This window comes from Chiloscyllium plagiosum, chromosome 39 (assembly GCF_004010195.1).
Source record: "Chiloscyllium plagiosum isolate BGI_BamShark_2017 chromosome 39, ASM401019v2, whole genome shotgun sequence".
NCBI lineage: Eukaryota > Metazoa > Chordata > Chondrichthyes > Orectolobiformes > Hemiscylliidae > Chiloscyllium > Chiloscyllium plagiosum.
In genome coordinates this window covers 18,547,138-18,574,878 of record NC_057748.1, presented here as the reverse complement: position 1 = coordinate 18,574,878, position 27,741 = coordinate 18,547,138, and the positions used below count along the sequence as shown (strand labels likewise).

Sequence of the window (27,741 nt, the reverse complement as noted above, 5' to 3'; positions counted from 1 at the left end):
CTCAGTCAAATCCCTCAAACTCAGCACCGCCTTCCTAACCTGCAATCTTCTTCCTGACCTCTCTGCCCCCACCCCACTCTGACCTATCACCCTCATCTTGACCTCTTTCCACCTATCGCATTTCCAACGCCCTTCCCCCAAGTCCCTCCTCCCTAACTTTTATCTTAGCCTGCTGTACACACTTTCCTCATTCCTGAGGAAGGGCTTATGCCCGAAACATCGATTCTCCTGTTCCCTGGATGCTGCCTGACCTGCTGCGCTGTTCCAGCAACACATTTTCAGCTCTGATCTTCAGCATCTGCAGACCTCACTTTCTCCTCACAGCTTTCTTGTTCTGGTTGTCTGGCTGATACACTCATTCATATTGTGTTACTGCACAGGGAAAGCTTCATGTTGTAGGTTAGAAGTCAGCAGTTCAACCTACATCTCATCACATCTGTACATACTGAAACAATAACTTCAAATGTTGCACCACTCACAGTTATTACGTATACTGGACTATGAGATTTGATGCGTGACACTGAAGAAATATGTGTAGTATATCTTTCTGATGCGAATCAAAGATAGATGGGAGAATGAATTATGAGGACAATGCAGAGATGCTTCAGTGTGATAAGTTGAGGCAAGTTGAATCAGTGGGCAAATGCATGACAGATGAAGTATAATTTGGACAAATATAGGGTTATCTGCTTTGGTAGCAAAAAGCATGAGGCAGATTATCTGAAAAGCAGTTGATTTGGGAAAGGGACTTGGGTTTCCATGTGTACCAGTTGCTGCAAGCATACATGCAAGTACAGCAGATGTGAAGAAAATAAATGGTATGTTAGCCTTCATAGCGAGAAGATTCAAGTACAAGAGTAGAGATGTCTTGTTGCAATTGTATAGGGCTTTAGTTAGAGACAAAAAAAACTGCACATGTTGGAATCCAAGGTAGACAAGCAAGAGACTGGAAGAACACAGCAAGCCAGGTAACATCAGGAGGTGGAGAGGTCAGCGTTTCGGGTGTAACCCTTCTTGAGGACCTGAAGAAGAGTTACGCCTGAAACATTGATTTCTCCATCTCCTGATGCTACCTGGCTTGCTGTGTTCTTCTAGCCTGCTGACTGTATAGGGCCTTGGTGAGATCAAACCTGAAGTAACCTGCATAGTTGGTCACATATCTGAGGAAAGATGTTCTAGCTATGGAGAGAGTGCAATGATGCTTACCAAACTGATTCCTGGGATGGCAGGACTCACCTATGAAGAGAGACTGAATCAGGTAGGACTATGTTCACTGGAAAATGAAGGGGAAATTTCATAGAAACCTATAAAATTTTAACAGGCCTATTCAGAGTAAATGTAGTAAAGATGTTTCTGATGACCAGAGAGTCCAGAATTGAGGATCATAGTTTAAGGATACAGGATAGGCTATTTAGGACTTGAGATGTGGAGAAATTCCTTGACCAAGACAGTGTGAACCTATGCAGTTATCTGCCTCAAAGTGGTTGAAGCAAAACATTGAATACTTTTAAGAAGGAGTTAGATATAGTTCTTAGAGCTAAAGGTATGGGAGAAAGTGGGAACAGAGTACTGAGTTGGATTATCAGCCATTATTATATTGAAATGCAGAACAGGCTCAAAGAGTCAAATAGGTAAAAACGAGGACTGCGGATGCTGGAAACCTGAGTCTGGATTAGAGTGGTGCTGGAAAAGCACAGCAGGTCAAGCAGCACTCAGTCAAATAGCCTACTCTTCACTCCTACCTTTTTGTTTCTATGAATATTCTGTGAATATTTGCATGTTTTCCCAGCGATTCAGTTTTGGTTTTGTGGAGTTTAGTTCAGTCCTGATGGTTTTTAAAAGAGCAACAGACAAGATAAATCAAATAACAATCAACATACATTTCCAGGGAGGACCAGATACTGCCCAGTAACATGCCAGAGCCTGAGATATTTATTCAGTCAGTCATTTCCCACAGAGGTGACACAACTTTCGCATTGCTTCTGCAATCAATGAGCCACATGAACAGTAAATCCAGATCCCTTCTCCTGACTGAAATTATGAATGCCTAAGGATAGAAAGTCCTCTGTAACATATAACCTAAAGCCTTCAGGAGAGGAGAAGAAAGGATGGCAGCTCAACCAGAACTAATGCTACTGCCTTGTAATTAAACCATTTTATTTTCACACAGTTCCTGCTTTGTAAAGGTCACAGAAATGATTTCATGTGATTTGGAAATGGTTTTTAACATACGTGTGTGGGCTGGGGAGGCTGATCACAGTGGCGAGGAGAGGCTGTGATTAGCAGAAAAGTAGCCAGAGATTCACTTGAAGTGTCTAATGGTTGGCTGAAGAGAGGAGGGTGATAGGTGAGTGAACATTCATGCTCACCAGAAATACTCATGCTTCTGTTTCACTACCTTGGAAAAGCCAACCTGGCCCTCCTCCAACACTGGACACTCTTGCCACACAGACACCACCCCACCTGACTGCACCTCCCAGGGGAAAAACAGGGCAACCTCATTGGGCAGGTATAATAGATTGTCCCAGGACAATTCACAGTAGCAGTTACCAAACAGCATTAGACAACAAACCACAAACAGATATTAGATTAGCAACATAAAGTTTGGCCAAAACAGTAGAGCTTAATAGGACATGGCAAAAAGAACTTTGAAACAGGGGAGTAGGCCATTTGGCCCTTCAAGCCTCTTATGACATTTAATAAGACCGTGGCTGTTTAGATTCTGACCTCAACTCCACCATTATGACTGCCTGCCATCATCATCGACTCTTTTATCTATCAAAAGCTATCCAATTCAGCCTTGAATAATTGAATGACCCAGCCTCCATTGCTTTCCAGGGAAAAGAATTCCACAAACTAATGACCCTCTGAAGGAAAAAAAAGTCATCTCTCTCATAAGAGCGAGACCTCTTATTCTTAAACTCCTTGCCCTAGTTTTAGTCTCTTCTACAGGAAAAATATTCATGTCAAATTCCCTCAGGAATCTTCTATCATCCAATAAGATCACCTCTCATTTTTCTCCAGTAGATACAGACCCAGCCTGTCTAACCTTTCCTCATAAGATAAAGTCTTCACCCCCTGAATGAGTTGAGTGATCCTCCTCCCAACTGTTTTTAATGTATTGTATCCTTTTATCCAATAAAGAGATAAAAATTGTACACAGTACTCATGATGTGTTCCCAGCAAGGCCCTGTGCAGTTGCAGCAGAAGTTCTCTACTTTTATTTTCCATTCCCCTCGCAATAAATGTCAAGCATGCCATTTGCTTTCCTAATCACTTGATATATCTATAAACTAACATTTTCTGATTTCATGCACCAGGATATCTAGATCCTACTATAGTATTGAGTTCTGTGATCTCACTCATTTGTCCTGCTAAAGTAGATGTGTTCGCATTTTCCCACTTACATTTGATCTGCCAAATCTTTGCCTTCTCACTTAAAGTGCCCATATCCCTTTACAGATGACCCCGGGGGGCCCAAATACAGCTTCCAGCTGCCTCACATATGTGTCATAACATAACTTGATTTAAGTAACTATTCCTTTGTAGACTCTCTACCGTCATTTGACAACTTACTTTCTTGCCTACCTTGATATACAGAATGTCTTAAACGAAGCGAGAGATATAGAAAGATAGAGTGGATCACAAGTGAATTCCAAAGGTAATGACCCAGGCAACTGAAGCCACGACTGCCAATGGTGGAGTGCTGAAAATCGGGGATGTGCTAGAGTTAAGAATTGGACGAATACAGAGATCTCAGTGGGTGAGGGAATCTAGCTCTGCTTTCTCTAGCTGATCATTTGGTGAAACACTGTAACTGCCCAAGATAACTCACCAGATTACCTTATTTTCCTTGTGTAAGAAACATGAGGCCTCTCTGCACAAAGGCTAATATTATTTCATTACTATTTCTCCCTTCTCTCCTCCAATTTTCCTTCCTGCAACTGGCCCAACTTTGTAGCCAAACTGACCAAACCTTCCAATGATACTCATTAAATAGCACTGGGAATCCAAAAAAGATTACATTTTTCTGTCTCCTCATGGACACCAAAGCTGCAATTGCAACCCCAAAAAGCAATATTGAAATCAATAAAACACAGAAATGGAGGTGCATAACTTCTACTGTCTTCTTTTTGTCTTTAGGGAACTCTATACTATGTGCGTGTTTCGGCCTATAACGTGAAAGGCTGGGGGCCAGCAAAGGTATCAACTCCTCCCTGTGCTATTCCATCCAGTAAGTGATGCTGATTATTGTTGCTTAACCTCAAAAAGAAGTATTTGCATTCATATATCCCCTTTCACATCTTCAGGACATTCATTTACAGTCATTGAAACATAGTCCCTCTTGAAATGTAGGGTATACAGCCAATTTGTGCACAGCAAGCACTGACAGACTACAACTTGTTAGGCAATCCCTCGGAACCAAGAATAACTCTTTTATTCCAGTGGTGTGGTTCCTGAGGTGACTACACTGACCAATGTTGGATCTGCACAACCTGCCACAGATGGGGCAGGTGGCATGTGAAGATGCAGATGGGGTGTAATGCTTGGGTTTTTGCACACTCCTTCCAGTATCTGCACTTGGCCTGCACCTTGGTCCGTGGAAATATCTCAATATGCGAAAGACCAATTAATCTGTTTAATGTGTTGGTTCAAGGATAAATGACCAGGATACTGGGGATAACTCCCATGCTCTTGTTTTAGATGGTGCCAAAGGATCTTCTGCTTCCACCTTGTGTGTTATGTCTTCTCTGAAAGCTGGTAATTCTAGCTCTGCAGTACTCCTTCAGTACTATACTGGGAGTGTCAGCCCAGATTTTTGTGCAAAAGTATCTACAGTGGGACTTGAGCCCATGACCCTCTGACTCTAAGGTAAGTATGCTAGCCGCTGAGTGTCAGCTTAGCGCCATTTGGCTACCATCCAGAACAGTACAAAGTGTACTTTAATGTATGAAGTAACGACAGTACAGATGCCTCACAGGAAGCAGCACAAAGCAGGAGGTATTGCCTCAGAACAAACAGAGGATAATGGAGAAACACAATCAGTCATGCAACATCTAAGGAGAGAGAAACAGAGTCTTTGAGTCCAATATGACTCTTTTTCAGAACTGTGCCATTCCAGACTTGAAACATTAACTCTGTTTCTCTCTTCACAGCTGGATTTCTCCACCATTTTCTGTGTTTGCCTCAGATTTCCAGCATCCACAATATTTTGTTTCTATTAGGTATCACCTCAGATTTTGTGGGGCATTTGGGACACAAGGTTGATGTGAGATGATACACCTCCTGCATTGGGACAAATTTATATCATACTGTCTCTTTGTTGTGATTTTCTTTCCTTAAACTAAATTCAGGTGAAGTCCAGGAGCTGAATTTTAATGCTGCCCCAGGCAGGGGTGGTGTCATAAACTTTAGTACCATCCTAATTGGGAGAGTGCATTCCCAGCATCTGCTTGCTTGCCGCACCCTGCTGCAATTTTATCAGTGGTTGGCAGGGGTTAGGAAGCCTCCTGTCCATGGGCCATTCCACCGAGAATGTCTCAGGAGAAGTCCATGCTGAGTGTGCAACCCTGCTACTTTCATTGCTCAAGTTGGTGGCCAGTGAAGTGTAAAGGTAGGGAATCTCCTTGAAGGGCCTCCTGTGCTTGTCAAAACTCTCCCACCCTCTTCACACATTCCCAATCTGTGCTTCCACTCCCGCCCAGTCTATCCCGACCCAACCCAAACCCACCAGCACCACTACTACCAAAGCTGCCAGCCTGGCCTTGCTGAGACTCTGTACAGGCCTTCAAGCCTGATTCCCTCACAGCATGAATGGGAGAAGAAAGCCTGCCTTAAGCCAGTGAACCACCGATGGCTGTTCAAGGGGTGCAGAGTGAGCCTGCAAAAGTGATATGAGCTCACTGTAACCTTACATTGGGATCCACAGCCCCTCCCAAACAATCCAGCCCCAGAATCTATAAACACAGCAGCCTTCTGGTATCAAGGGTAAGTCATCAGTTCATCAGGGTGGCAAGGAAAGTAGGGGCCAAAATTGGATCAGCCATGATCGTATCAAATAGTGGAGCAGGCTCAAGGGGCTGATTGACCTACACGTAGTTCTCCTATAATGCCGTAGTTAGGTTCCTGTGCAAATTCGTGTTATAGAAAATCATGCAATAGAATTAATGGGGCCTATGGGAAAAACAGGGTTTGGGCAAATCACCAAAAATACCAATAAAAATTGAAACAAAAATATTAGTTAGCCTAACACGAATGATAGCACAGTCTGTCTAAATATTGACCTGCTGTATCGTGCAATTCATCAGAATCTTCAACTGATTACTCTCAATTGGCATCTGTACCTTTTGGCTGCGCTACATCCTAGCCAGTCTTCTGACCCCATCCAATGGTAACACAAGTCAGATCCCAGAATGAAACTGTCTTGATAGATCAAGGGCTGAATCTCAATTTATATTGCTGAGTATCAGTTTTGTTAAGTGTCTCAGAGTGCTACATATCGTGATGCTTGGGGATGTCTATTGCCTTATTTTACAAAACCCACCTGATTTTGTAAATCTATTCAACCCTTTGGTGCCTGTCTCACACATTCCAGCACCATCATATCATGTGCCATTCCAAAACAACTCACCACTTCCTGGATATCCCAGAATTGAACAATATCCATGATACAGTACTATCTTTAAAAAGATACTGTGCACCCAGACAAAAGCTGTCAGCCAGGAGCTGCCCTGCATGGTTCCTCTCATTGACCCTGGATGTGGGCAAACAATGGAAAATTGGTGCAGCTCTTTGTGGGCAGGGACATGGAGATGCTGCTGATGGGGATGGGGTTATTCAGAGGCTGGATATCCTTTTCCTCCAGGCCAACAAAAGATACCATTCTACTGGAACCAAGCCACCCTGGACCAGGGTTACCAAAAGGTCAGTACAGTCTCAACCATCTGAAGGAATACATAGAATGTAGGAAGAAGATCAATGACGTTCTCCATTCTGCCAGTGAAAGTGCCACCATCTTCTCTTTGATACCTTACACTCTATCTCTGCTACTGTACCCACCATTTCCTGCAACATCTTCCCCATTCACTCTCATCCTCACTAACATCTGACCCTGACTAACCCTGAATCTCTTCACAGCCTACTCACCCTCTCAGGCCATTTCCACGCATGCACCAAAAGTAATAGTTTGCCACCCACCTTTCTCTCCCTCGCCCACTATGTGCAGAGTTTATTGACTCTGACCACCCTAAGCAGCTGACTGACCATGTCCAAGCCCCTGTACTGGTTTGTTTTTGCAGTTGGTTGCCATAGTGATTAGTCAGTGAAACAGATTTACATGAGTCTGCAATAGCCTTTAATATCTAAACATTTTTTTAAAACAAAAAGAGAGAAAGAAAAGAGAGAATCCAAACAACAAAGCCAAGTTTCAAACTGCTCGTCAACACTGTCCCTTTACTGTTAGTTGATTCTAGTAAAATTTCACTCTTATCTCAACTCTTTTTAAATTAACAGATTGCTCCCAGCTTCTTGACCTCGGGCTGTAGAGACATTTTCATGATGCTTTTACAAGTCCACTAGTATTTCACTATACCTTTCACAAAGCTCTTCACAAGAAAGCACACTGTCTAACTGATCACATGGTACTGACGCAGAATCCAGTCCTCAGCGCACCGCAACACCTAGTGCTGGGGATGAGATTCGTGTAACAGCAAATGGAGTTTGCTTTATTTAAAACAAAGTCAGCAGTTCACAAATCGCATTACAGACAGATCAAGTTTAATAAATGCGCATCATAAGAGAACGTCCTGTACTCCTGCTTCTAATTTGTAAACTGACCTGTATGTTTGTATCTCGCTACAGTGGCACTTCCCATGAAGGGGTCCAGGCAATGAGTTTAATGAATCAAGTGTAGAGCCACTCTTACCTTCACTTATATCTATATGATTGTGTTTTCCTGCCAGGGATAGTGATCTGAATGGGGAGCTGGCATTTCTGCTTAAGACCCCAATTTGGAGGCTGTCCATTGCCCAAAGAAGCTGTCTAAAATGTCACCCTTGAGTCCGTTTCTCAAAATTCAGTTAAGGTTTAGCAGTAATTGTCAGTCTCCTGCAGTTCACACAAGTGCCTTGTATCAGAAATGATCAGTAGGTTGCCAAGACAAAGAAGATTTCATTTGCTTCTACCCATCCCTGTTGCTGATGTTGATAGAAGTGCCAAAGATACAACATTGACTTCTTTTAAACAGAAACAAAATCTGTTAATTTGAAGAAGCATAATGGAAGTGGGTGTAAGTTAGAGTGTAGAAGCTGTTTTATAGAATCAGTGATCCATTATGGGGAGATGAAAATCGGGATTGTTGTCTAATGTACAGCAGATTTATCATCCCCTATTTTACGCTATCATCCCTATCTATTCTAAAACCCGTGAAGAAACTTCACTACTCAGGAGATTGTGGATGTTGAAACGTAGCCCTTGATCCTTGTGCAGGTTGGAAGGAGTGTGCTGAAGTTAAATTGAGGCAGAAGGACCAAAGCCGAGCAGTGCAGAAACTTCTGGAGCAGATAAAGGCTCCTCGTCATCGGAGCTTCTTCTTAGGTGAGTGCAAATGTGAATCTAAACTTTATTCATAGTCATGGTCTAAACCACTTCCACCAAAACAAAAATATCATCAATTGGGTCAGATATCCAGGCCTGGGTATGAATTTTTATTTTATTCATTCACTCATTGGGACATCACTGGCTAGGCCTGCATTTATTGCCCAGACCTAATTGCCCAGAGGGCAGTAAAGAGTCACAAACATTGCTGTGAATCAGCACCTCTTTCAGGTCAGAGCAGGTAGCGATGGCAGAATTCCTTCATTGGACAATGGTGAACCAGATGGGTTTTTCCTGACAATTGACAAAGATTTTATGGTCATCACTGGACTCTTATTTCCAGATTTTTATTGAATTCAACTGGCACCATCTGCCATGATGGAATTAAACCCAGCTTCATAGAACGTTACCTGGGTCTTTGGGTTGATAGCCTAGCAGTATTATCACTAGATTATCACCTGCCTGTGGCTCAGGTGGCTGAATGGATATCATATGGTACTGTGTAAAACCTTTGTACAACAATAGCCATATACAGATGAAACTCATGCCTCCTGGGATTGACAATTATTTGACAAGTACACAGTCTTACTGGCTTTTATCAAGGAAGATCCTATGTGTGACCTCCCTACACTAAATGAGTTGATCAACAGCCAGATCCAAAATTGGAATAGTTCCCGATGAGAAACAGTGTCCATCAAAGACTGATTACTATTGTATATGCTGTACCTCTCAGAGGGTACATGATTTTCTAAATATGCAGTAGGTTTATTTATAAGGGATTCTAAAAGATGTCTGCAATCATGCTTGCAGCTCAGCTTCTAATAGTTTCAGTGATTACTCTGATGCCACACACAGGCTAAACCAGTCAAGAACAGTGAGCATAGCTCAGTTACCAGGCTGTCATAAATAAACAGATAGATAGACAAACAGATAGATATGAGATTTGCCCCAGTCGCACCTTCCAGAGATGGCAACACCGACCTATTGGTGGGCAGTTTTGCATGTGTTATCTGGCTGCTTATCCATTCACTAAAAAGTTTTGATAAGTCTCATAACCTGAAACCTAAATGTAATTTGAAGTGATTGAAGGAATTCTGTGATGCACAACCATTACAAAAAAAACCTCATGATCACAGTCATGAGAATAGTTGAGCACTACAAAAAGTGCTGGCTCAGAGTTGTCTGGACTATTGACACAGATTGCTGTTTTTAATTTTTTTTCTTTCATGGGATACAAGCATTACTGACAAGACTAACGTATGTTGTTCGTCCCTAATTATCCTTGAACCAAGTGGCTTGATAGGTCATTTTAGAGGCAGTTAAGAGTCAACAATAATGCTGTTGGTCTGGAGATATTTGTAGACCAGACAAGGTCCGAACAGAAAATTTCCCTATCTCACCCCCCCCCCACAAACAGGAAAAAAGGTACAAATATTTAAAGAGATCTCATAGCCATCAAAACTCGATCAAACTCTATCTCTGCTGTTGCCGTCTTGACTCCCAAAATCTCATCCCGTGATCTTACTGGGGAAAAGAATCCTTGTTCAGCCAGTAATGCCTACATCCCGTGAGTGAATTTAAAAACCACAGTTTAGGAGTCCCCTGGTAACAAGTAAACTCTATTTTCTCCAGTCTTTTTCTCAACCTGACATACTTCTATAGTAATAAAAGTAAAATACTGAAGGAAATCCAAAATTAAAGCTGGAAGTTAAAGACTGGAAATGTTGAGCAGTTCTGGCTGCATCTGTGGAGAGAGAAATGGAAATAACATTTCCAGTAAGTATGACTCTTCTTTAGAACTGCAGGGAGGTAGAAATGTAATGGTTTTATGCTGTTGAATTGGAGGAGTGGGTAAGAATAAAATGGAAACTGTTGAATAAAGTAGACGTTGAGAGTCAAAGATGTCATGGAACAAAAGGCAGAAAGATTAGTAATGGTTGTACCAAAGACACAAATCAATGGCCCAGGGTGAGTGTTAATAGCAGAATAATAAACAGCATTACTTCCAGGTTATTTTTGAAGGGATTAGCTTGCTGTCGGCCCTCTTTGGCCATGTTGCCTGAGTTCTGACCATAAAGCCCAAGCTAAACCTCCACGTTATCTTTTTCAGAAACCTGCACAGTTCACACACCCAGTAAGAAGCTGTCAGTCTCTCGCAGCCTCAAGTACCTCTTTCAAAACACAAACAAGTTTGTCAAGACCCTGCAGAGGTGAGTCTGGCCATTGTACCCAAGCTGATGCACTGTCTTTGTGAATTTCCTTGAGGAAAATGATCAGCGTGCTGGTGTGGAATGGGATAAATAGAATGAAGAGCTTGGAAGTTAATGCCTTTGGGGAGAATGAGGCTAGGGTTTGAGGCTTCAGGTATATATGTGTGTAGTGCGACAGGATTTTTAGTTACCAACTGCAGTCAGTTTGAAAGAGAAAGCAATTGATAAAGCACAGGACAAGAGCACTTTCTTCTAACGTACAATACCACTAATTCTATTCTGTGGGTTTTGTTGAGTGTGAATTGGATTGAGATTCAGCTGAGCTCATTTTACAGGGAGACCCTTTCAGGCAAGCAAAGAGAGAAAAGGGGTTTTTCATCCTGTTGGTCTGAGATGGATTGAAAGCCAGCTACCAGAAATAAATGTGGTAATTTTAACCTTAACTGACAGGATCAGGTGCAACACTGGTTTCCTATTTCTGAATGGAGAGGAATATTTTTAGAAATGTAAAACCCAGCTCCCCCTGGGTTTCTTATCAGTGGAGTTTTAAAATGACCCATTAGTGTTCACTCGTTGACTGTTTTCAAGGTGGAGGTTGATTGATTTTTCCACATGAAGGGAATCCACGATTGTGGGGATTAGATGGGAAAGTGCTTTTGAGTTAGGTCAGTCATGATCATTGGTTGCATGGATGAGCATACTTGAGAGTCTCAATGGCCTGCTTCTGTTTCTTATGTACTTCCATTCTGAACACATCCTGGGGAAAGCATTTGCGTGGTGCCGCTTCTGCTAAATAGGCTTTCATTTACTGGATTAGCAGCACCATGGACATTAGTGTACCTTTTGAGGTCAGCTCCATAAATATGGAGGTGAAATTTCTACAAAATCAACAATGATGAATTTAGCATTGTGCTGGGATGGCAAAGAACATCTTCTCCTCTGGCTTACATTTCCTTAACTTTCTAATGTCCAGAGTTCCACCGGTGGAGGACAAAAACACTTCAACAATACTCTGAAGCAGTCCTTGAATTGCAGCCCCATTGACCTTAATGACTTGGAAGAGCTCACTACCAGTCCTTCAAAATAGTTACAATTTGTCCAGTGAGCTTTGAGTCCAAAGTCCTTAATGAGATTAGATTAGATTACATTACATTACAGTGTGGAAACAGGCCCTTCGGCCCAACAAGTCCACACCGACCCGCCGAAGCGTAACCCACCCATACCCCTACATTTACCCCTTACCTAACACTACGGGCAATTTAGCATGGCCAATTCACCTAACCTGCACATCTTTGGATTGTGGGAGGAAACCGGAGCACCCAGAGGAAACCCACGCAGACACGGGGAGAACGTGCAAACTCCACACAGTCAGTCGCCTGAGGCAGGAATTGAACCCGGGTCTCTGGCGCTGTGAGGTAGCAGTGCTAACCACTGTGCCACCGTGCCGCCCAGCTGGAGAGTGGTAGCAGAAGGAAGCATATCTCCCTTCCTGAATCTCACTTCCTTGTGGAATGTCCTCCGCCATGTGCCCAAAGATCTGCGGGTGGGAAATTGGCCTGTCCAGTCACATGGAGCCCTGCAGCACAGACCCGTGACCCTGAGCAGACATCATTCTCCAATAAAAGGACAGCTTCCACACCATTACGCACTGATGTCACACACATCCCATCACACCATCAGAATAGGACATAAACCTGTATAGTGTCATGAGGAGTAACAAAGAGAATTAATTTCTCCCCCCGTCCCACACCATATCCTGTAACATTTTATCGATAATCATGGTATCTTCCTTTATGAATTGTGGGGAGGGGAGTTTCAACTTGATGCCTGCTGCAGGTCAGCTGCTTTCCATAAAAACCAAACAAGTTTATTTCCACAAGCATCTGTCGGAAAGTAATTAAAGCGTTTTCTATGCCACATGTTGAGTGACAAACTGAAAATCTGCCTATGCCCCTGGGGTTGAAGCTGGCAACTTCAGTCCATGCATCTGAGCTACTCACTGGGACTGAAACTGAATGTCACAGGCCAGCTGGTGTGAACTGAATTTGGGTACAGGTAGAAGAACCCAATATTAGACTTCTTTTAAACATAGAAAATAGAAGCAGGTCATAGCTGATCCTATATCCGACACCCTCCTCCCATATCCCTACACCCTCTTAGTGTGTAGAAATCTATTTATTTCTTAAATATGTTCAGTGACTTGGCGTCTGTGGTAGAGAATTCCACATCTGAGTAAAGAATTTTTTCTTCCTCTCAGACCCAAGTGACCTTCTACATATAATGAGGCTGTGACCCATTGCAGAATCCCCTTCCTGCCGAGAGGAATGTCATCCCTGCACCCAGTCTGTCCAACCTTGTCAGAGTTTTCTATATTTCAATGAGATTCTCTTTTATTCTGCCAATGAATACAGGTCCAGTTGAGATTGCAGAGTACGTGGAAGTGCATCGTAAAATAGGGCTGAGTTGGCATAGCTTCATCAAGGAGAGGTCATGCCTGACAAATCTGTAAAAATTATTTGAGGAGGTAATAAGCAAGTTACACAAAGGAGAGCAAGTGGACATGATCTATTTGATTTTCCTCAAGCCCTGTGACAAGGTGCCACACAGGAGGCTGTTAAATAAGATGAGTCAAAAAGTGTGATGCTGGAAAAGCACAGCAAGTCAGGCAGCATCCGAGGAGCAGGAGAGTCAGAGTTTCGAGTGTAAGCCCTTCATCAGGAATGTGGGCAGGGGAAGGGGGCTGAGAGATAAATAGGAGGGTGGGGGTGAGGTGGCTGGGAAGGCGACAGGTGGATGGAGGTGGAGGTTGATGGTGATAGGTTGGTGGAGAGGACGAAGTAGACAGGTGGGAAGGAAGATGGACAGGTAGGGCAGTTTAAGAGGGAGGTGCCGAGTTGGAGGGTTGGATCTGGGGTGAGATGGGAGGAGAGGGCATGAGGAAACTGATGAAATCAGCGTTGATGCCGTGTGGTTGGAGGGTCCCAAGGCGGAAGATGAGGGGTTCTTCCCCCAGCCATCAGGTGGCTTGGATTTGGCGGTGGAGGAGGCTCGAGACTTGCATATCCTTGGAAGAGTGGGAGGGGGAGTTGAAGTGGTCAGCCACAGGGCGGTGGGGTTGTTTGGTGCATGTGTCCCAGAGATGATCCCTGAAATGTTCCACGAGTTGGCATCCTGTCTCCCAATGTAGAGGAGACCACATCGAGAGCAACGGACATAGTAGATGAGGTGTTTGGATGGGCAGGAAAATCTCTACCAAATGTGAAGGAATCCTCTGGGGCCTTGGACAGAGGTGATGGCGGAGGTGTGGGTGCAGTTTTTACACCTCTTGCTGTGGCAAGGGAAGGTGCCTGGATTGGAGGGGTGGGTTGATGGGAAGTGTGGACTTAATGAAGGCGTTGCAGAGGGAGTGGTCTCTGCTGAATGCTGATAGGGGTAGTGAGGGAAATACAGCTTTGGCAGTGGGCTCTAGTTGTAGGTGGCGGAAACAGTGGAGGATAATGCATTATATCCAGAGATTAGTGGGTGTGGAAGGTGAGGACCAGGTGTGTTCTATCCTTGTTGGAGGGTTGGGGTTCAAGGGCAGAGGTGCATAAAGTGGAAGAGATATGCTGGAGGGCATTGTTGACCACATGGGAGAGGAAATTGCAGTCCAAATAAAATGAGACCATGGTGTTAGGGGCCATGTACTGACATGAATAGGAGATTAGCTGACTGGCAGAAGGCAGAGTGGGAATAAAGGGGTCTTTGTTAAGGTGGCAGCCAGAAATTCCCCAAGGGTCAGTGTTAGGACCACAACTGTTCGCATTTTACATTAACAGTCTGGACAAAGAAACAGAGCTTTGTTGCAAAGTTTGCAGATAATACAAAGTTAAATGGAGGGACAGGTAGTGTTGAGGAAGCAGGGGAGGCTGCAGAACATTGGACAAGCTAGGAAAGTGGCAAAGAATTGGCAGGTGAAATGCAGTGTGGGAAAGTGTGAGGTTATGCACTTTAGTAGGAAGAATAGAGTATTTTCTGAATGGGGAAAGGCTCTGGAAATGTGAAGCACAAAAATATTTGGGAGTCTTAATTCCGAATTCTTTTAAGGTTAACATGTCAGTTCCGTTAGCAGTTAGGAATGCAAATGCAATGTAAACATGCGTTTCAAGGGGGCTATAATGCAAGAGCAGAGATGTACTGCTGAGGCTGTGTAAGGCACACTTGGAATATTTTAAGCAGTTTTGGGCCTTGAATCTAAAGAAGGATGTACTAGTTTTGGAGGGGTCCAGAGGATATTTACAAGAATAATCTCGCGGATGAAGTGCATATGAGGAGCGATTGAGGAAACTGGGTTTTTACTTGCTGGAGTTTAGAAGGATGACAGGGGACCTCATTGAAACTTTGAATACTGAGAGACCTGGAGTGGATGGGAGCTAGAATATATGTATCCATTAGTGGGAGAGACTAGGATCTGAGGACACAGCCTCAGAGTGAAGGGATGAGCCTTTAGAACTGAGATCAGGAAGAATTTTTTCAGCCAGAGAGTGGTTAATCTATGCTGCAAAAAGATGTGGAGGCCATGTCATTGAGTGTATTTAAGACCGATGGATAGATTCTTAATTAGTAATGGGATCAAGGGTTTTGGAGAGAAGGCAGGAGAATGGGATTGAGAAACATATAAGCCATGATCAAATGGCAGACCAGACTCAGTGGGCTGAATAGCCTAATTCTGCTTGCATATTGTATGGTATGATGGTTTTGTGGCCTGATCTCTCCTAAAATGACAATCCTGCCATTCCACAATCATTCTGGTGAGTCTAAAACAAACCATCTGTTTTCTACGAATTCTTTGGCAATGGGCCTTGAATAACATGTAAATTGAGAAGTATACACCAGCCTTCAAGGAGTGAAGGATTGTTGGTGTAGGGAGGGGGGATTGAGAGGCACAAGGGTCCTTAGGAGAGAGAAGGGATGTGACACAGACTTAAGCAATCGAAAAGGTGGAACCGGGCAAGGAAGGGGAAATTGAGAGGTGGAGATAGAAGACTGATCATGACTAGAACCATTAGGAGAAAGTGGTATGAAGGAAGGGATGATGAAAAGAACAGAAGGGGTGGAGAAGTAGGGGACACCAAAGAAGGGTGACAGACAGAGGAAGGAGAGAAATTAGGAGGAGGGGTGATCAGATGGGAGGAATGATTGGGTGGGATGGGGCAATTTAAGTTCAAGCAGGCAAACGAGAGGAAATCAGTGGGAGGGAACCATGATGTTAAGACATAGGAGCGGAAGTAAGGCCATTCGGCCCATCGAGTCCACTCCGCCATTCAATCATGGCTGATGGTCATTTCAACTCCACTTACCCGCATTCTCCCCGTAGCCCTTAATTCCTTGTGACATCAAGAATTTATCAATTTCTGCCTTGAAGACATTTAGTGTCCCAGCCTCCACTGCACTCTGTGGCAATGAATTCCACAGGCCCACCACTCTCTGGCTGAAGAAATGTCTCCGCATTTCTGTTCTGAATTTACCCCCTCTAATTCTAAGGCTGTGTCCACGGGTCCTCGTCTCCTCGCCTAACGGAAACAATTTCCTAGCGTCTACCCTCTCCAAGCCATGTTATTATTGAATAGGCTGCGACATAGATGTCTGAGACCAAATGGAACTAGGGAACATGTGATGCCAAATGTTAGTTAAGGGATAATAGGGTGAGAGCTTGACCAGAATTATATGTAAATATCGGAAGCAAATAGTTGGTGGTACTGACGTGTGGTGTGTGATCTAGAAATAACACTTTGACTGGAAAAGTATATGTCTGCAGTCTGCCTATCCAGCTCATTAGCCACCAGTGTTTAACTATTCAAATTTACTGCTGTAAATTTGTCAGAAGCATTCCTATTGTCCCTGGCTTCACTTACATGTACATTTTAATTTACTTTCTTCTTCTACAACGGATAGTGATAAAGGTCTGACATCTAAGTTCTAGAATGCATGTAAGTAGGCAAACATGTCACCACTTTGGTGCTGGGGCATCTATTCTGCACAGGAAAGACAGAGAGCAATAAATTCTGGGTCACCCAGTGAAAGCAGATTCAATCTCACCTTTTAAGACCTCAGAACAGCCCACTTGTGTTTGCTGTGGCTCTGACATTAACAGACCCAGTATTTTAACGCCTTGTCTTTATTTGTTTAGGGGTGTTTATTTAGCTGCCATTTTTTTCTACAAGGAAAACATTCTGGTCACAAATGAAGATCAAATCCCAATTGTTGAGATCGATAGCTCCTGTTCTGGCTCCGACATGCAGGAATTCCTCTGGTTTTCAAAGGTATGAAGCTGCTTTCTTATATCTTGGACAGGATCAGCCCCCTCTGTCAATATATCAGTGCTGGAGCATTGTTATCAAATTCTTAATTCAAAGTATTTGTGAGTCACTGGTAAGGTCAACATTTGTTACCCAGACCTTGAGAACAGTTAAGAGTCTGGAGTCACGTATAGGCCAAGCAAAGTAAGGAAGGCAGATTTCCATCATGAAAGGACATTAGTGAATCAATTGATTTGTTATGACAATCAGTTATGGTTTTGAGATGCCATGACTGAGACGAGCTTTCAGTTCTAGATTTCCTTTTCGTCGTTTGAATTTGTGAATTAAATTTAGAGATGGGTCCTGAACTCATGTCCCCTGAATATTACTAATCCAGTGATACTGAATAGAGCATGGCGTTTGTGAACAGCCTGGTTCAGCCGCAGGCAATAGCTTTAATCAAGAATAGTGCCAATAGCTAGAGAACGGAGTTGCAGCAGGGTCTGAAAACTACAATTGTGTTTTCCCAATATTTAATTGGAGGCTTTGTTGTGACTCTCTCTCTCTCTAGCTTTCCTGTATGTGGAAGGACATCCAGTGGTTGCAGCAGGGAATGAACTCGGCACTTTCCTCCTCCTCGTCGGTGCTGCAGACCAGGCAGAAGATGTTATTAGCAGTGTCCCAACTCCAGGTATGAAGTTGTTTATTGAGTTGGGAACATGATCTCAGCAGGAGGATCCCATTTCATTAAATTTTCTGACTATTTTATGTATGCATACTTTTTTCAACAATATGTTGCTGAAGCTTTTCATCTTGCACTCATCAGGACAATGCAGGAATGCCAAATTTCAAATGATCATAGTTATTTATACTACAGAAAAATAGGAGCTGATTGGTGGCAAATCAACTCCAGTTAGTCAAGGCAATGCCACAGGAGAAAGCATCAAGGAGCTATAGTCGCCCCAAGCTTGTGGGTAATTCAAATATTTTGAGCAGCAATTAGAAGAAGTTTCTCCTCATCTTATTTCTAAAATATTGGTCTTTTATCTTTCATCCTAGCTTCCCCAGCTGGGGATCTTATATTTACCGTCTATCCCATCAAGACCCTTCAAAATCTTGTATTTTCTGATCAGATCATTCCTCATTCTTCTGAACCCCCATGAATGTATACACAATTTACTCAGCTTTCATCATAGGGCAGCTGTCTCACTCAGGAACTAATTGAGAAAATTATCTATGTTGCCTTCTAAATATGGGGAGCAAAACACAACACAGTTCTAAGTATGACCTGACCAAATCCCTGTAAATTGCAGCAAACTTGTATATTCTTGTATTCCGATCCACTTGCAATAAAGGACAACATACTATTTATTTTCCTAAATGTTTGCATTCAAACTTCCTATGTTCCATTTACAATTACGTCCAAGTTTCTGTAAAATCAACATTTATAAGTTTTGTATCTTTTGTTAAAAATCATGTATTTATGTTCTTATGATCAAATTGAATAATTTCACATATCCCCACAGCATACCCCATCTGCCACTTATTTTTATTCTGCATGTCTCTTTGCAACCTTTTTGTGTCCTTGTCACAGCTTACAATTCTATGTATGATTTGGAGATGCCGGTGTTGGACTGGGGTGTACAAAGTTAAAAATCACACTACACCAGGTTATAGTCCAACAGGTTTAATTGGAAGCACAAGCTTTCGAAGCACTTCGAAAACTCATGCTTCCAATTAAACCTGTTGTTGTGTGATTTTTAAAAGTCTCCCTATCTTTGTAATAACAGCAAATTTGGATGCAATGCCCTTGCTCTCTTCATCTAAATCATCAATCTGGATTGTAATTAGTGAGGCTGCAGACTGATCATTGTGCCAATCCACTCGTAACAGCCTTTCAACCTTAAAGTGTCTTTTTATCCTTACTTTCTGTCTCTGATCAATTAACCAATCCTCCATCAATGCTAATATTATCTCCATCTCTGTGAGTCCTTATCTTTACCTATCTGGAGCCAGTTTGTGTTGTCTTTAAGGAGCTTGATGGAAAATCTGAGCAGACAATATAAGAGGAGGAGTAACAGAAATCAAGGAGATGAGACAGATGGGTTTCAGTTGGATCCACAAATTAGTACTGGATTAATTGTTCTCAGTGTGGACCAAGCACTTGGATATTAGGAACACGGTCTCAACATTTAACAACAGCGTGAAAATCAATTTAAGAACCAAAGTGCTGTAATAGAGGTAAGAAAGAGACTGGCAGATTAGTGCAATGGGCACATTGGTGTCAGACACAAGTTAATTTGCAGAAATGTGAAATAGTGTATTTTCAGTGGAGGAAGAAATGTACAGATGTAATGGGAAGACCTGCTAGGTGTTGATAATCTAAGAACCCTAATTCATTGGCCTGAATTTCTCTGTCAACAACTGAATAGTTACAGTCGAGAGTGTGTTGCTGGAAAAGCACAACAGGTCAGGCAGCATCCAAGGAGCAGGAGAATCGACGTTTCAGGCCAGAGCCCTTCATCAGGAATGAGGCTAGGAGCCTCGGGGATGGAGAGATAAATGGGAGGGGGGTGGAGCTGGGGGGAAGGTTGCTAAGAGTGGATGGAGGTGGAGGTAAAGGTGATAGGTCAGAGATGAGGGTAGAGCGGATAGGTGGGAAGGAAGATTGACAGGTGGGACAGGTCATGAGGACGGTGCTGAGCTGGAAGGTTGGAGCTGGGGTAAAGTGGGAGGAGGGGAAATGAGGTAACTGGTGAAGTCCACATTGATGCCCTGGGGTTGAAGGGTCCCGAGGCAGAAGATAAGGCATTCTTCCTCCAGGTGTCGGTTGGTGAGGGAGGAGGCCCAGGACCTGCATGTCTTCGCAGAGTGGGAGGGGGAGTTGAAATGTTCAGCCATAGAGCGGTGAGGTTGATTGGTGCAGGTGTGCCAGAGATGTTCTCGCAGAGCGCTCTGCAAGGAGGCATCCAGTCTCCCCAATGTAGAGGAGACCGCATCGGGAGCAATGGATACAATAAATTACATGTGGAAGTGCAGGTGAAATTTTGATGGATGTGGAAGGCTCCTTTGGGGCCTTGGACGGAGGTAATGGGGGAGGTGTGGGCGTAGGTTTTGCAATTCCTGAGGTGGCAGGGGAAGGAGACAGGAGGGGAGGGTGGCTTGTTAGGGGGCGTGGACCTGACCAGGTAGTCATAGAGGGAACGGTCTTTCTGGAAAGCGGATAGGGGTGGGGAGGGAAATATATGCCTGGTGGTGGGATCCATTTGTAGGTGGCGGAAATGTCGGCAGATGATGTGATTTATGAGGAGGGTGAAACCTCTGCATAAATTGCACCTCACCTTCCACCCCACCATGATGATGAAGGGCTCTGGCCCGAAACGTCAATTCTTCTGCTCCTCGGATGCTGCCTGACCTGCTGTGCTTTTCCAGCAACACACACTCGACTCTGTTCTCCAGCATCTGCAAACCTCACTTTCTCCTAACAGAATAGTTGCACTCTGCTGACCTCAAAGATTTGGCAATTAGTGTAGATGTCCGCTTTCCTTTGATTTTAGCATCTGTTGAAGGGCATTTCCAGTGTCCAGAAACAGTGATGTCATCAAGTAGCCTAAACAATAATAGCATTGCTGGATTCTCACAGACAACAAACCAAGAGTTACAGTTATGTTATCATAAATGAAATAAACACTGAAGAGTATTAGGCTGCTTTCAATTAGAAGGATTGGAAATTAATTTCCTTTTTACTTGGGGGAAAGCCCCCGTAGCTTGGAAAACATTTGTTTCTGTTTACAGAAAACCTGCTAGAAGTTGAATATATGGAATAATCTATATTAGAGAAAGAAGTCAGTTCATAAAAGTTAGAAAATGGGTTGGCTTGGTGTGAGGGTTTTGGTGTGAAAGTTTCAGACCTGAACTGTTTGATTAGAACCCTGAAGGAATTACTTGAAGTTGAGAAAGTCTAAGCTAAGTTATGCAAATATGTAAAAAAAAGAGGCTATCAGACTCACAAGACCACGAATTGGATTAAGTTAAATTCTTAGATGTGATGGAGAAGTTAAGGAATAATTGTTGGGATAGTTGGATTTTTTTAATTTTATTGTGCTTCAAAATCTTTCAGTTGTGTTATACATTAATAGCTTGGTTTATTCTAATTTATCTTGTTTACATTTGCTTAGTAAACTTCTGTTATATTATTAAAACTAAATCTGCAGTACAGCAGCTTGTTTCAGAGAAAGAAGCGTTATTTTTTTTAAATGTGATCTATCAAACCTAATTTCAATCTGGGTGCTAACAAGAGATTTACAATTCTGAGGGAATCACAGGGAGGAGGTGAAAGGGCAAGTGTTACACCTTTTGTGATCGCATGGAAAGATCCCTTGGAAGGATGAGGTGTATTAGGGTGTCATGGAGAGAATGGTCCCTCCAAAATGGAATTGGTTTTAGATCAGTGCAACAAGCAACAGCATGTGACTCAAATTGGACTGAATAATCCTTTTCTATACTGATAATGCCTACAATTCAGTTTCAAATCAAAGGCACGAGCTATAATCTACACAAGTACAGTATTCAGACAATTGCTGGCAGTGTTCAGATTGTTAGCTTGTAGCGCCACTAGGTGTCACCTAATGGTAATGCAGCTATTGTGTCACACAGCAATCTCCTAATCCCATAAATCAATATTCCATTAACTACTATTGTAACCTATCCTCATGAATGTTTTCAGGTTCAATCACTAGATTCCACAACATCTAGGTAGGTAATTAGCCCTGAGGACATTAGATGACTTTGTTAGGAAAAGTGAAAGACAATTGGTTACACAGCATTGCTCTCATCAGGCATAGGGCAAAACAAAGAAGTTGCCCTCGAACTCCCACAGCCAGTGCAGGATTGAACCTGCAGTATTGGTATCCTGTTACAATAAACTCCAACATCAAGGTAACTTACTACAATCCTAGTGTAAACATATTTCTCTTATTACTTATCTGGAGTGGCACTGCTGCCTCACACCGCCAGAGACCTGCGTTCAATTCACCACCTCAGGTGACTGACTGTGTGGAGTTTGCACATTCTCCCCGTGTCTGCGTGGGTTTCCTCCGGGTGCTCTGGTTTCCCCCCACAGTCCAAAGATGTGCAGGTTAGGTGAATTGGCCATGCTAAATTGCCTGTAGTGTTAGGTGAAGGGGTAAATGTATGGGTGGGTGGCGGGTCGGTGTGGACTTGTTGGGCCGAAGGGCCTGTTTCCACACTAAGTAATCTAATCTAATAACTTACATTTGATCTTATGTCGACATTCCCTAATTCTGGACCTCTTACTCAATGTTCCATTTTTGTTTCATGATTTGGAGATGCCGCTGTTAGACTGGGGTGTACAAAGTTAAAAACCACACCACACCAGGTTATAGTCCAACAGGTTTATTTAGAAGCACTAGCTTTCAGAGTACTGCTCCTTCGTTAGGTGGTTGTGGAGTATGAGATCATAAGACACAGAATTTACAGCAAAAGTTTACAGTGTGATGCAACAGAAGTTGCATGTTGAAAAAGACCTGGATTGTTTGTTAAGTCTGTCATCTTTTAGAATGACCGTGTTGGTTTCAATTCTTTCATATGTAAATCCCAGAATCTATTTTAAAGTTACATTCTCAAGTGAACTTTAACAATAGGTGCCGTGTCAGCCCAGACAATGCATTGGAGGTGTGAGGTGCCCTTGTGGGACTGTCTGTCTGTGTCCCAATGTTCAGTCTGATTCTATGTCTAAAAAACGGATTTACAGAATCTTACATGGATTCAAGCAATTTTTGAACAAAATGACCTGCAATTCTGCATGTGCAAATTCACCACACAAATTTATATGTGGGGGTGTGGGGAGGGTGGAGTGAGTGTCTGTGAGAGAATGTGTGTATCTGTGTGAGTGTAAAGTGGTATAAGTCTGTGAGAGGGTGCGTGTGTGGTTGTGAGTGCAAGGGGTGTATATGTGTGAGCATATGAGAGAGGATTTGCATGAGTTTATGGGTCTGTAGGAGTGTGTCTGTGCATGCGTGCTTATGTGCATATGTGTGAGAGAGTGTTAGTGCAGTGGGGTCACCTGTAGTGTGACATGAACCCAAGTTCCCAGTTGAGACCATCCCCATGGGTACTGAACCTGGCTATCAGGCCATTTTGAGTTGTTGCCTGTCCCGAAGTCCGCCTTGGAGGATGATCACCCGAAGATCCAGGACATCCCAGGAGGAGAAAAACTACGCCATGTTCTTCACAGCCTGCAAGACATCAGTGAGGATGAGCACCTCGCCAAGACCTTCCCCACGACTCTACTTCTCGCCTTTAAACAGCCACCATACTTCAAACAGATCATTGTTCACAGCCACCTGCCCATCTTTCAGGATAGCACCATACAACCTTGTCATGGTAGATGCTGCAAGATGTGTTTGAGTGTCGACACGGATACCACCATTACACATGGGAACACCACCCACTATGTACATGGCAGGTACTCATGTGACTCGGCCAACAATATCTCATACGCTGCAGGCAAGGATGCGTTGAGGCATGGTACATTGGCAAGACTAAGCAGAGGCTACGGCAAGGGATGAATGGACACCACACAACAATCACTACACGGGAGTGTTCCCTCCCAGACAGAGAACACTTCAGCAGTCCGAGACATTTGACCTCGGACCTTCAGGTGACCACCCTCCAAGGCGGACTTCGGGACAGGCAACAACACAAACTAGCTGAGCAGAGGCTGATAGCCAAGTTCGGTAAGCATGGGGATGGCCTCAACCGGGACCTTGGATTCATGTCACACTACAGGTGACCCCACTGCACTACACACTCTAACACACACACATGCGTGCGTGCACACGCGCACACACTCCTACAGACCCATAAACTCACACAAACTCTCATACACAAGCTGTCTCGTACGCTCACACATACACACCCCCTACACTGACACCCACACATGAACCCTCTCACAGACTTATACCCCTTTACACTAACACTCATGGATACACACACTCTCTCACAGACATTCCCCCTGCACACACACACACACACACGTTTGTGGGGTGAATTTGTATTTGCAGAATTACATGTAATTTTACTCAAAAACTGCATGAATCCATGTAAGATTCTATAAATCCCTTTTTCAGAAATAGAATCAGTCTTTACATTGGGGCATAGACAGCTTCACACAGGCCACCTCGATCCTCAAGTGCATTATCTGAGCTGACAAGGCACCTATTGTTAAATCTCACTTGAGAATGTAACTTTAAAAAAAGTTCTGGGATTTACATACAAAAGAACTGAAACCAACATAGTCATTCCAAAAGATGAGAGACTCAACAAACAATCCAGGTCTTTTTCAACATACAACTTCTGTTGTATCACACTGTAAACTTTTGCTCTAATTTCTGTGTCTTACGATCTTATACTTCACAACCACCTGATAAAGGAGCGTCGCTCCGAAAGCTAGTGCTTCCAAATAAACCTGTTGGACTATAACCTGGTGTTGTGTGATTTTTAATTTTCTTTCTCGTGGCTTTATTAGCTTGATGTGCCGCATTTAACTTCTGTTTAATTTCAAACCCCTCTGCTTTTCCATATCTCCCAATCTTCCTCATTCAAAATATAAACCAAAATGTAATACTCATGTTGGTCATTGAATTCGTTTTGCCATCATGTTCACTCAAACTGCCATCTTATTACCAACCCCTCCTGGCTTCCTTTGATTGTCCTAATGATCTAGTGTGCTTCCAGTTTGAGTCCTGTGTGCATACCTGGCTGCCACTCCTGTGGTGCAGTGGGTGGCACTCTGCCTGTGAACCAGAAGCTCCAGGTTCAAGACCCACTTCGGAACTTGTTGACCACAGAAGTGTATTTATAATGGCCACACAAATTGAATATTAGCTGGCAATTCCTTCCCAACTCCCCCATGGCAGGTGGTAAGAGAGGGAGCAATCTATGGTCAACCAGACACTGGAAGGGAATTGGCGCCTCTATCGTCGCTATCCATATCTGGCATGTTGCCATAGCGACCCAGACACTCCCAGGGAGCTGTGACACTCCACATCACCACAAGCCTTCAAGGATGGGAGATGGGTTTGTGTGTTGATTCTAAGTTATGGAGTTCTTGTTCTCAGCCGTTGTCTGTGAGCCAGGTAGTTCATCTCAGCAGCAGGGACTGATGGTTTGGTTGCCAAATTTGCTGATAACATGAAGATTTTTAAAGGAAAGTAGGTTGTTAAGAGCACATGAGGACACTACAGAGGGATTTAGATAGCCAGTGAACAATATGATAAATGAGTTTACTGTGGCAAAATGTAAAATTGTCAATTTTAGCATGAAGAATTAGCAAAAGCATATTATCTAAATGGTAGAAGATTACTGAGCTCTGAGATGCAGGCGAATCTAGGAAGTTTTACTGTTTTAATCTCAAAACCTTAGTGTGAAGGAACAAATATTTGGAAGCGGTTTAGATGTTATTACTTATTGTGAAGGGAATTGAATGCAAAGATAGAGAGGTTGTGTTTCATATTGGGGTTGATGAGATTGCACCTTGGAATACTGTGTATAGTATTGGTCACTTTATTTAAGACAGGATTAAATGCATTAGAAGCTGTTCAGAGAAGGTTTATCTGACTAATATTGGGAATGAGTGCATTGTCTTAGTAAGGAAAGGTGCGACAGGCTAGGCTTATATCCACTTGAGTTAGGAAAGTAAGAGGTGTTTGATCCTGAAGGTGGATATGAAAAGGATGTGACCACTTGTAGGAGAATCCAGAACAAGGGTTCACTGTTTCAATGTAAGAGATCGCCCATTTAAGACAGGGAAGAGGAAAGTATTTACTCACAGAAGGTCATACATTCTCAAAAGGTAATGGTGGTAGAGTCTTGAAATATTTTAAGGCTTAGGCCAGTAGATCCTTGAGAAACAAACAGATGAAAAGTTAATAGGAATAGATAGGATTGTGGAGTAATCAAATTAACCATGATTTTATTGTATGGCTGAGTAGGTTTGAGAGGCTGAATGATCTACTTCTAATTCCTGTGTTCATGTTGGAGGGGAGTTTAAGTTGTACAATTCTGTTCTCCAGAGTGCATTGGGAACACAGGACCTGGGCCAAGTGCATTTTGAACCAATCAAGGACAAACTTGGGAATGTTTTGATCCTAACCATCAAGGAGCTGCGGCCATCCCAGGTGCTGGAGAATGTCCGGTGGACTGCACTTTCAAAGCTTCATAACTATCGGAAATCTGTCTCTGCTTTTGAGAGCTTCACTGCCCTGGACATGCTCTTCATGACTTTGAAGGTAATATTATCTTTTAAAAGGATGTTAGGATGAGTAAATGTTGTGCACAGTTTTGTTCTATTCCTCATTGCTTTTGCTTTATAATCCGTATTATCTTTTCACTTAACCCCTCATTTCCCAGACCTGTTTCAGCATGGACTTGAATTGTAAAAATGTACAAACATTCAACTCTGCTCTGACTCTGAACAACATCGATTAATTTCTGTAGGCTAAAGCTAGTGGAGCAACAAGTGGTTATATAACTGTTGTATGTGCGCTAGTCACTCTGCCCCCCAGCAGACATTAACCCCTTTTCAGGAATGTTTGTTCTATATTAAAGGATTTGCATTTTTATTGTACAGATCTCAGAGGAAATCGTCTCTCCCTCCCATCTCCTCTAATCCTGAATCAATAACTAATAATTCAACCAATCTGCTGCCATTGATCTGATATAATTCACTCCATTGCAGACACGATCTCACCCCAGGACAGCTGACATGAAATTGCTTTAATTGGCCATTCCCAGTGACAGATCAATGGATAAACCTATCTTAATTTATAAATGTGAGCCCCTCACAGACTTCTTCACTATGAAAATTGAGTTCCTTATTTTCCCGTGAGATGTGGGTCCCACTGGCAAGGCCACATCTGTTGCCCATCCCTAACTGCCCTTGAATTGAGTGCCTTGCTAGTCCATTTCAGAGGGTAGCTAAGAGTCAACCACATTGCTGTTGGTCTGAAGTAAAATGTAGGCCAGACCAGATAAGAGTAGTAAATTTCCTTCTCTAAAGGGCTGTAGTGAATCAGATTGGTTTTAGTAACAATCAGTGGTATTTTGTGGTCTCCATCACTGAGACTATCTTTATGTTCCACATTTTACTAAGTGACTTCAAATTCCTGCAGCTGCTGTGGTGTGATTTGAATCTGTGTCCTCAGAGCATTAGACTGGGTTGCTGGATTACAAATCCAGTGACATGGATTCCAGCCTTGGGCAACTGCCTGTGTGGAGTTTGCACATTCTCACTGTGTCTGCGTGGGTTTCCTCCGAGTGCTCCGGTTTCCTCCCATAGTCCAAAGATGTGCAGGTTTTGTGAATTGGGGAGAAAGTGAGGTCTGCAGATGCTGGATATCAGAGCTGAAAATGTGTTGCTGGAAAAGCGCAGCAGGTCAGGCAGCATCCAAGGAATAGGAGAATCGACGTTTCGGGCATAAGCCCTTCTTCAGGAATGAGGAAAGTGTGCCCAGCAGGCTAAGATAAAAGGTAGGGAGGAGGGACTTAGGGAGGGGCGTTGGAAATGCGATAGGTGGAAGGAGGTCAAGGTGAGGGTGATAGGCCGGAGTGGGGTGGGGGCGGAGAGGTCAGGAAGA

At 43.2% G+C, this 27,741-nt stretch overlaps 1 protein-coding gene across 1 annotated transcript in view; it reads left to right on the top strand.

Moving 5' to 3' along the window:
* The window catches only part of LOC122542304 (ankyrin repeat and fibronectin type-III domain-containing protein 1-like), a 134,135-nt gene that overhangs the window by 91,023 nt on the left and 15,371 nt on the right, over positions 1 to 27,741 (top strand). The window contains exons 8-13 of the mRNA XM_043679914.1: positions 4,144 to 4,234; positions 8,488 to 8,595; positions 10,706 to 10,805; positions 16,975 to 17,107; positions 17,655 to 17,774; positions 26,179 to 26,394. Of these exons, the coding sequence (XP_043535849.1) occupies positions 4,144 to 4,234; positions 8,488 to 8,595; positions 10,706 to 10,805; positions 16,975 to 17,107; positions 17,655 to 17,774; positions 26,179 to 26,394 (768 nt within the window). The remainder of the gene's footprint in view (positions 1 to 4,143; positions 4,235 to 8,487; positions 8,596 to 10,705; positions 10,806 to 16,974; positions 17,108 to 17,654; positions 17,775 to 26,178; positions 26,395 to 27,741) is intronic.